General features: G+C 45.3%; 1 protein-coding gene across 37 annotated transcripts in view; it reads left to right on the forward strand.

Annotated features, from left to right (window-relative positions):
• Positions 1-11,707, forward strand: part of LOC127009887 (sacsin-like) — a 39,452-nt gene that overhangs the window by 25,194 nt on the left and 2,551 nt on the right. For all 37 annotated transcript variants that reach the window (XM_050883371.1, XM_050883366.1, XM_050883370.1 and 34 more), the window contains 4 exons: positions 3,614-3,770; positions 5,063-5,386; positions 5,917-6,314; positions 10,365-11,519. In XM_050883371.1, coding sequence (XP_050739328.1) covers positions 3,614-3,770; positions 5,063-5,386; positions 5,917-6,314; positions 10,365-11,519 — 2,034 coding nt within the window. The remainder of the gene's footprint in view (positions 1-3,613; positions 3,771-5,062; positions 5,387-5,916; positions 6,315-10,364; positions 11,520-11,707) is intronic.

Raw genomic sequence — 11,707 nt, forward strand, 5'->3', positions numbered from 1 at the left:
TTTTGAAACCATCACTCTGCCTCAGCAAGATACCGTGAGAAAGGCGGTCAGTGTCTTGTTCTGCTCCAGAGGACACTAGACGGACCAGGTGTGGCTGACGGAAAAAAAATATATATATATATATATATATATATATATATATATATATATATATATATATATATATATATATATATATATATATATATATATATATATATATATATATATATATATATATATATATATATATATATATATATATATATATATATATATATATATATATATATATATATATATATATATATATATATATATATATATATATATATATATATATATATATATATATATATATAGGCGGTGGCCGAAGTGATAGCGTACTGGACCCACATTCGCCGCGTGATGGACGACGCGGGTTCGAATCCTCACGCTCCCACTCGGATTTTTCGGTCACCGCCGAGTGGCTTAAAACTACCCACATGCTGTCCTGAAGACCACCCATCAACCCGGACTCTAGAGGAAGCCGTCCAAGCGAATCAAGTACGAGTTCCGGGGGGCAGCATGAGCCAATGCAAGATGGCGCCACTATAAACACTCGCCTGCGCCAGAACGGGCTGGGCTGACCATCAGGCCCCACCTGGAAGAAGCCTTGGGCCGACCATCAGGCCCCACCGGGAAGATGCCTACCGGCGCAATAGGCAACAACGTAAAAAAAAATATATATATATATATATATATATATATATATATATATATATATATATATATATATATATATATATATATATATATATAATGAACTAATCAGCTCTGGAAATTTTTTTGTGAAGTTGCCAGAGAAAATATTGATATCAAAGTTAGAGTGTTTTCTTTGTTTATTTCTCCATCCTATGTTGTTGCTCAGCAATAAGATCAAGATTTAAATCAATATTACAATGACATTAAAAAAAAATATATATATATATATATATATATATATATATATATATATATATATATATATATATATATATATATAAATCTTCATTTAAATCAATGATTTTTTTTAAAACCATTTAATTTAAATTTTTATTTAAATCAGTGATTTAAATCAACTTGATTTAAATAAAACAACCCTGATCTTTAGCAAACCTCCTTCTTTCCTTTTATTCTCAGGCAATGGAAGAAAGCAGAAAAGTTTATTTTTTTTCATGTGTTGCTCTGCTTCATACAGCACTAAAAGGTAAAGGTGGGTGCATATTCACAAAGGATAGGCAGTCGGCATGCAGCTCACCCAGCTGTTCATCCTCCCTTTCAGTCTGGTCAATAAATGGGTACCTGGGGAAACCTGGGAAAGCAAACTGACAATCCCAGGGTAAGTGGTTGTTATCATAGTTGGGCGTCATCGCGATAAGCTATCGCGATACTTTATCGCTGATAACAAAATCGGGTTATCGGCAATACGCTACTTATTTAAATATATATATCGGTATCTTCGTTACTTTTGTTACCAAACTAGCGATAATCGGTACTTTTTTTCCGCCTCATAAAAAAAAAAACACATTGTCTCCTCCCTACTGCGCATGCGTGGCCCGGGCGCCCGGTGTTGTATGAAAAAACTTCGGGGTATGAAATATCTTCGGTGAAGAGATTTCATACTTAGATCATCAACATTAAAACACTTGGTTATCTTTTAATGTTTGACTCAAAAATCAATATATCAAAGAGAAAAATCATTTAACTTTGCCCAAAAAATGATTATTCACTGCCTCAAATTTAATATTCCATATTCGTTTGTGAGCATGCCATGGTATTGAAGGCACCCAGTGTTGTGTTATTTGGCGTCCCATCGTCAAAAGCTGGCGCTTTTGTTTACAAACACTGGTCTCTAGTGAACTATGCATGTTCAGACCAATAGCGTAGCCCTGTACAGTCTTGCAAAGCTTTTTAACACATTAGGAGTAGCTGCTGGAAGGCTGAATCAGACGTACTGTACCACCATCCTCGCTGTTTCTAAAACGACACTCTGTAGGGGAGAGTGGTGATGATTCGGACAGTGGGATGGTCCGGCCATAGCACTTATTGTAAGGTGTATGGGAGTGAGTGCCGCGAGATTTTGTGTGAATGTGCAAAACTTTGTTGCCTTGGCCCTCGAAGGGACAACCACGCCCTCAGAGTTCCTCTTTTCGATGCAAGTGCGAGTTTATGTTTTTTTGCACCTCGTATGTAATATTTGCAGGGTACGTGTATCGTAAGCTCTCACTTCAAAAACATGGCAATTAGCACAATGTAAATTATTTCGGTGACGCAGCGATGCACGGCGAAGGTATTGCTGCATAACAATTACCCAGCTCTCGTGCTAGAAAAGGAGTGTGACCACACATTTGTTTTTTGTAGAGTCGTGATGACTCGGACAGTTGATTTTTTCATGATTTTTATTAAATTTATATCAATTTAAACATTATTGGTGTTGCAACGGTTATAAAAAGGTTAATTTGGTTGATTTATATTCAGATATTATGCTTGTAAGAAAAGAAGGAAGACCTAATACCAAATTTTTTGAGATATTTCTTGTAATTTTCCTTTTATTTCTTCTCCTATAAATATTGAAACGATACTTTTGTCCTTATACAAATGTTTTGTAGTAGATATAATTTTGTTTATTAGCCAATCAAACTTAAGCTATATTAATATTATGGCGAGTACTATGAGTGTCCGTACCATCCCACTCCCCTGGCCGAACCATCACCGCGGGTGGGGATGGTTCAGACGATTTAGAAACTTGTGTTTCATCACTTACACTTGAAAACTGGAAATAGCTATGAGTGTCATATTAGCAGCCTAAAGAGCCAAATGATGACGGAACATTTTGAGATCAACACAATTACACTACTTCTTAAACTTTTTTTCCAAAAAAAATTTCTAAAAAGTGGCCGAATCATCATCGCTCTCCCCTATATATAAACACAACTCGTACAGTGTGTCATTCTAGAAACAGCAAGAATGATGGTAGTGGTACTGTATGTCTGATTCAGCCTTCCAGCATCTCTTAATTATGGTTAAAAAGCCTTGTGAGACTGTACAGGTCTACGCTTGCTGGTCTGAGCATGCGCAGTTCACGAGAGATCAGCTGATCTCTCGTGTTTGTAAACAAAAGCGCCAGCTTTTGACGGTGGGGACGCCAAATAACACAACACCGGTGCAGGCGTTTCTAGTATTACCGTCCATAGGTACGTGTCTATGTGTGGTTTTCAGGTTTTGTAAGTTTTCTAAAATACAGATAATGAAAATTTGAATTCATCTCTGTTTTTTATTTGAAATATCAATATAGTATTGTTTTCGCCTATCGGACTTATCGCTAGCTTGTATCGGAATTGTGAATTAATATCGGGTATCGGTTATCGGTTATCGCGTATACTTGTGTTTCCAGTTAACGAATATTGGTTATCACTTATAAAGTTTTCCATTATCAGTTATCGGTTATCGGGAATAAGGTTTTCTGTTATCGTGCCAAGCTATGGTTGTTACCTACCACAGGCTGAAAGGGCCAACGTATCAGAGATGACCACCGCAGCCACACGCAGCTATAGCATATGCTCCCACCTCTACCTTACCTTACCTGGACAGAATTTTCACTCCTTGTTCTCAGGTCCGTGGGTTCCTGCCACCCCGTGAAGTCCTGGCCAGCAATACTCTGAGTGAGGAGGAGCCTGAGCTGGCCACTGCTGTGAGGAAGGCACTGTTACAGGAAAAGCTGCCCATTGCAATTCTTCCTGACCATGTGCAGGCGTCGATTCATGCTCTGGGTATGTTACCATCTGTATCCCTTCCTGAAGTGCCAGTTATTACCCACTCAAAAATCAATGGCAGCTTCTAAACTCTTCTTTGCCTTATTATCTTCCACACAGTTCACTTCCAATGACTTTTTTCCTGCTGTGTGTAAAGTGTGAAGGATGCAAGGCGACGCTCTTGCCTCTGCTGTCCAGGTATAATAATCACATGTCAGTGTATGCTAGTGAATCCCACAACTCATTTGGCGCCACTCATCACGGCACTTCATTGCTCAAGCCACCGCTCCACGGCCTCCACGGCCTCCATGCCCTCAGCGTGTGGGGAACACTGGATGGAAGGGGAAGCGTGTTACTGCTCTGCTTCTCTCGCTTCCCTTCTATTTCACCAGCAGTGCGCCGTACTTACCGTGCCCAAAAACAAACGTGTTAGGCAGCTTCTCCAGCATCTGATTGCAGCGAGGAGGACTAGGTGGTCTAGAAAAAAGGTGAAGAGTCACCACCAAGCCTGACGACAATAAGGGGCTTGGCACATCCTGACGCCCTCGCCCTTGAGCAACTATTACCTTTCATAAGGGGGGACCGGGTGCTGTATCATTATGTACATGCATTGCTATGTGACTACTGAACCATAACATCCATATAAAGGTATTTTTGCAGCACTAACTTCTTTGGGGCACCAAAATGGAAACCAAACTTTGATTGCAATTTTCTCAAAACTTGGTGTAAATATATGCACTCTTTTATCTTTTGCTTAACATAAATAAAACTTGGGTTTTTATAAGTTCAACTATTAAAGAAATGATGTAGGTGATTAGGTTTTATTTAAAGGTCATATTTTTTCCATATGTAAGAGCATTTATAACTTTAAATAAAATAAAAAATGAAGTAAATTAAAACATATTATAAAAGTAATGACATGTTTTTGTTAGGATAATGGAAAAGTATTTTATATGCAAGTTAGAAAGAAATCGGTGAACAAATGACAAATTATTTAAAAAAAAAATCGCTAACTTTTCTTTGTGTGTGTTTGATCATCTTGAAATTCTATATGACAATTATGGTGCTGTTACACACACACAACACAGCCTGATCAAGACTGTAGGCGCAATTTAAAGCCACGGCATACTCTTACCTTACGAATCCTTTGTGGGTGGACTTACTAAATCTCTTGAGCAATACCACGCTTTTTAAAGGTCAAGGTTCCTATCACATTCATAAGATGGACCTTCCCTGTCTCGCATTTGTTGGGGCAAGTGTTTGGTGGTGGGATGCTGGTGCACTGAGGTCGCTGTTTGGTGTGCTTGCAGGCCAGCAGCTGTCCGTTGTGACGCCCGAGTTGCTGCGCCAAACACTGCAAGGGAAGGGCAGCAGTGACCTGGGGGGAGAGGAGACCTGCCAGCAACTCTTGTGCTATGCTGCCAAGGACAAGCAGCACCATGGCCTGCATGGCCTCCCACTCCTCCCGCTGCAGGACGGATCCTGGTCAACCTTCAGCCGGGGGGGCTCGGACTCAGCGGTGTACCTGTGCTCGGCGGTGGAGGCTGAGGCTCTCCTGGGCCTGGAGGGCCTCATGGCAAGCACTTGTGTGGTTCAGCCTGCCTGGGAGGCTCTGCAGGACGTGGCCCACTCAGGTCGGTGTCGTCCCTTGTACTGCTGTGGGTGTGGTCCCAGCACTGCCTGTTGCTGTGGGCTCGCCGGCAGCCTCATTGTTTCTCTCTGCACTTAACAGTGTTTAAGAACATGAATATAAAATTGAATTAATGATATTTAAGAAATAAACATGAAATTTTGAAAGAGTAAGGTGACAGTGCAGGGTTGAAGTGCACTGTGTTAGTGCAGTGCAGAGTGGTGCAAAGATGAGGTGGTGAACAGAAAGGTGAGGAAAGACAGTTGCCTGCCACACTTGACTTTGTCATCCTTACTGCCTTCACATGACTTATTACTGCTCCACAAAAATTAAACACACACACACACACACACACACACACACACACACACACACACACACACACACACACACACACACACACACACACACACACACGTCTTGTTTCGTCATGAGCCAGGTTGTCCTGGTCACACTTCTATTGGTTCTATAGGAAGTAGGGTTTGGATGAAAGGAAGCAAAACTTCCCTTCTGTAGACTGATGAATCCTTGCAGGCAAAACACAGCTGCGCCCATTCCAGCCAGAGCTTCACGGCCCTGACCTGCTCCTCAAGAGTGCCCGTCACGTGCAGCGGTGCCAGCCACCACTGCAGCAGGTGGATCAGTGGCTGGGTAAGGTGTGGACGCTCTTGCAGGATCTGCCTCTCTGTAGCGTTGAGAACATTCCGCTGCTCCCCACCTCTCAGCCACCAAACTCAGCCTCCCTGAGCCCTCTCTCCTCCCCTGTGGTGGTGCAGGGGAAAGGTGGTTGGCTTTCCAGGCCCCAGGTGGAGGCACTGGAACTCCTCGGGGTGGTGGTGGTCCCTGCGCTGCCAAAACACGTCCAGCACAAAGACCTGCATGAGTACTTGTCTGCTGCAGACCGTCACGGAACCACTCAGGCTCTTGGCAAGGTGGGTGCAGGGCAGGACCTGTTTTGTTCCTCCTTTATTCCTTGTAAAACACAGATCACACCACACCACACCACACCACAACACAACACAACACAACACAACACACCACACCACACCACACCACACCACACCACACCACAACACAACACAACACAACACACCACACCACACCACACCACACCACACCACAACACAACACAACACAACACAACACACCACACCACACCACGACACGACACGACACGACACGACACGACACGACACGACACACCACAACACAACACAACACTCACCAAACCACACGACAACACAACACACCACACTGCACCAAACCACACCACACCACAACACACCACACCACACCACAACACAACACACCACACCACACCACACCACACCACACCACAACACAACACACCACACCACACCACACCACACCACACCACACCACACCACAACACACCACACCACACCACACCACACCACACCACACCACAACACACCACACCACACCACACCACACCACAACACACCACACCACAACACACCACACCACACCACAACACACCACACCACACCACACCACAACACACCACACCACAACACACCACAACACAACACAACACAACACAACACACCAACACAACATCACCAATCACCAATCTCTTGTCCTTCTACAATAAAGTATTTGAGGCGGTTGACAGAGATGAAAATTATGATGTAATCTATCTTGATTTTAGTAAAGCGTTTGACAAAGTTCCTCACCAACGACTGTTGCTTAAATTACAGGCTCACGGAGTAGAGGGTAAAGTTTTGAACTGGGTCAAGGCGTGGCTTAGCAATAGGAAGCAAAGAGTGCAAATCAATGGTAAAAGATCTGACTGGGGATGTGTTACGAGTGGGGTCCCACAAGGTTCGGTATTAGGTCCACTTTTGTTTATTATTTATATCAATGACTTAGACACAGGAATTAGTAGTGATGTTAGTAAATTTGCAGATGATACCAAGATCGGTAGAGTAATTGAGTCGGATCAGGACGCTAGTATTCTCCAAGGTGAACTCAACAGATTATATGACTGGGCGGATAAATGGCAGATGGAGTTCAATGTAGGAAGTGCAGTATTCTGAGTGTAGGTAGGAACAACCCCTCACATAACTATTGCTTAAATGACACTCTCATAAGTAGGTCTGGGTGCGAGAGGATTTAGGGGTCTTAGTGAGCTCTGATCTCCGTCCAAGGGCACAATGCATTCAAGCTAGAAATCGAGCTAATAGGGTACTGGGATTTATTTCAAGAGCGTAAGCAACAGCAGCCACGAGGTATTCCTCAAACTATAGTTAGCATTAGTTAGACCTCATCTTGACTATGCGGTTCAGTTCTGGTCACCCTACTATAGAATGGATATCAAAATGTTAGAATCGGTGCAGAGGAGGATGACTAAGATGATTCAGGGGTTGAGAAACTTGCCATACGAGGAAAGACTCAAACAGTTAAACTTGCATTCTCTAGAAAGGCGAAGGGTGCGTGGAGACATGATCGAGGTTTATAAATGGATGAAGGGCTTTAATAAGGGAGACATTCATAAGGTTTTGTTGGTAAGAGAACCGGGTAGGACACGAAGTAACGGGTTTAAACTGGATAAATTCAGATTCAACAGGGACATAGGCAAAAATTGGTTTACTAACAGGGTGGTGGATGAGTGGAATAGGCTTAGCAGTCATGTGGTGAGTGCCAATACAATTGTCACATTCAAAAATAGACTAGATAAATTCATGGACAGCGATATTAGGTGGGGTTAGATACACGGGAGCTTAGGGTCAAAGGAGCTGCCTCGTACAGGCCTACCGGCCTCTTGCAGACTCCTGCGTTCTTATGTTCTTATGTTCTTAACACAACACACCACACTACACCACACCACACCACAACACACCACACCACAACACACCACACCACAACACAACACAACACAACACAACACAACACAACACATCACACCACACCACAACATACCACGCCACGCCACACCACACCACACCACACCACAACACACCACACCACACCACAACACAACACACCACAACACACCACACCACACCACAACACAGCTCCCCACACCACACCACACCACACCACAACACACCACAACACACCACACCACACCACAACACAGCTCCCCACACCACACCACACCACACCACACCACAACATACCACGCCACGCCACACCACACCACACCACACCACACCACACCACACCACAACACAACACACCACAACACACCACACCACACCACAACACAGCTCCCCACACCACACCACACCACACCACACCACAACACAACACACAACACAACACAACACAACACACCACAACACAACACAACACAACACAACACAACACAACACAACACAACACAGCTCCCCACACCACACCACACCACACCACAACACACCACACCACACCACACCACAACGCAACACAACACAACACAACACAACACACCACACCACACCACAACACAACACAACACAACACAACACAACACACCACAACACAGCACAACACACCACACCACACCACACCACAACACAACACAACACAACACAACACACCACACCACACCACACCACACCACACCACACCACAACACAACACAACACAACACAACACAACACAACACAACACAACACAACACAACACATCACACCACACCACACCACACCACACCACACCACACAACACCACACCACACCACAACACAACACAACACAACTCCCCACACCACAACACAACACAACACAACACAACACAACACACCACACCACACCACACCACACAACACCACAACACAACACAACACATCACACCACAACACAACACAACACACCACACCACACCACACCACACCACAACACAACACAACACAACACAACTCCCCACACCACACCACAACACAACACAACACAACATAACACAACTCCCCACACCACACCACACCACAACACAACACAACACAACACAACACACCACACCACACCACACCACACCACACCACAACACAACACAACACAGCTCCCCACACCACACCACACCACAACACAACACACCACACCACATCACACCACAACACAACACAACACAACACAACACAGCTCCCCACACCACACCACACGACAACACAACACAACACACAACACCACACGACAACACAACACAACACACACCACACGACAACACAACACACACCACACGACAACACAACACAACACACCACACCACACCACACCACACCACAACACAACACAACACAACACAACACACCACACCACACCACACCAAAACACAACACAACACAACACAACACAACACAACACACCACACCACACCACACCACAACACAACACACCACACCACACCACACCACACCACAACACAACACAACACAACACACCACACCACACCACACCACAACACAACACAACACAACACAGCTCCCCACACCACACCACACCACAACACAACACAACACAACACAACACAACACACCACACCACACCACACCAAAACACAACACAACACAACACAACACAACACAACACACCACACCACACCACACCACACCACACCACACCACAACACAACACAACACAGCTCCCCACACCACACCACACCACACCACAACACACCACAGCTCCTTATATCTTGCAAACCACACATCCCTCACCTTACCACACCACACCACACCACACCACACCACACCACACCACAGCTCCTTATATCTTGCAAACCACACCACACCACACCACTCCACACCACACCACACCACACCACACCACACCACAGTTTCAGGGGGGGGGGGGGGGACTACTCAAAGATCAGTATGTCGTGCCCAGGCTTGGTCCGCCTGTAGGCATTTCAATGCTGACACACTCCACACCTGCTCCTTACAGTGTGCCCATTATTTTTACCATTGCTCCTTGGTAAAGTTAAAGTACCATTTCCTTGACCCTGAATGTGATGGGGGACTCTTTCTGGCTCTCCTCTTGAAGGTGGTGAGGCAGGACCAGGAGAAAGAAGCAGTCACTCGGTTCAACACTCACAAGACTGAGCACCAGAGGCAGGCCGTGAGCAGCTTTATAGAGGTCTCCAGTATCCAGCCACCTCTTGCAGGGTTCCTCACCAAGCTCCACATGTTCAAGGCTCAAGACACAAACAAGTTGGAGCAAGATTCACATCTGGAGAAAGTAAACACAATTGCTCCAGAACTTGTAGACTTTCCAGTGAGTTATCCCGAGACTCTTCTTACACCCACCCAGCGCCAGGAGATGGAACTGGCATTGGAATTGGGGGCTCACAAGTTGTCTAAGGAGGAGCTGTGCATCAAGGCATTAAGGAGCGGCCACTCTGATGACAGTGTCTTGGCGCTGGTGCAGTACATTTTGGAGGACCCTCAGCTGGAGAGAAGCAGCAGTGTCCGTGAGCAGTTGAGGAACTCTAAATTTGTTCCCAACATTGACGGGTCGCTGTGCCGCCCGTCAGAGCTGTACGACCCAGAGGATGAAGACCATTGTGTCCTCATTGGGGAGCCACAGCAACCAAAAGACTCATTCTGCAACCATTACCCACTCCTGCGCTCCCTGGGCCTCAGAAAGGTACAGGACATGCCTCAGGATGAACTGGTCTGCCTTTTTGAGGGCCTAGAGAACAGCCAGCTGTCCAAGGATGACAAAGCCAGGAAGTCTGTGGGGTTGCTGCAGGCTGTGAACCGACGGTCTGACTACCTACAGGTCTGCCGGGCAGTCTTGGGGGTGCCGTTTGTGTATGGTGCATCCAGCAGGCCTCATGGATATCCCTCAAGTCTGGGGTGGGCCACCCCACCTGGACCACTGGTGCCCCAGGGCCTGAGGAGCCTCAAGTACAGCAGTGTGTTGGGCTCCACCACTGCCTTAGTTGAATGTCATGATTTTCCTGATGTAGCCAGTGCCTTTGGCTGGGCGTCAACACCACCTGTTGAGCCAGTCATTCAGCACCTCAAGAACCTGGCAGCAGCTTATCAGCTTAATGAGAGGGAGTACTTAGACCTGATTAAGCAGACCTACAGTCAGCTCTCCACAGCCCTTGGTGAAGGTGGGGCTCCCCAGCTGGGCAGCCTGAAGACAGAGTGCTGTGTCTTCACGGAGCATGGCTTCAGGCTCCCAGATGAGGTATACAAACTTGCTTTCCTTTTGTGTTTTGCCTCCAGTATTGCTGCACATGTATCACATGAATCAGAAGACTTTGGTGTCGAAATGTAACTTGTCTTTTTCCAAGTAGCATCAATATTCCTTGTATTATATTTTGAAGGTAACGTCAACGCAGAAAGTTTTGCAACACCGCGCTGATTGCTTCTCCT

The sequence above is a fragment of the Eriocheir sinensis genome, chromosome 42 (genome assembly GCF_024679095.1).
Source record: "Eriocheir sinensis breed Jianghai 21 chromosome 42, ASM2467909v1, whole genome shotgun sequence".
NCBI lineage: Eukaryota > Metazoa > Arthropoda > Malacostraca > Decapoda > Varunidae > Eriocheir > Eriocheir sinensis.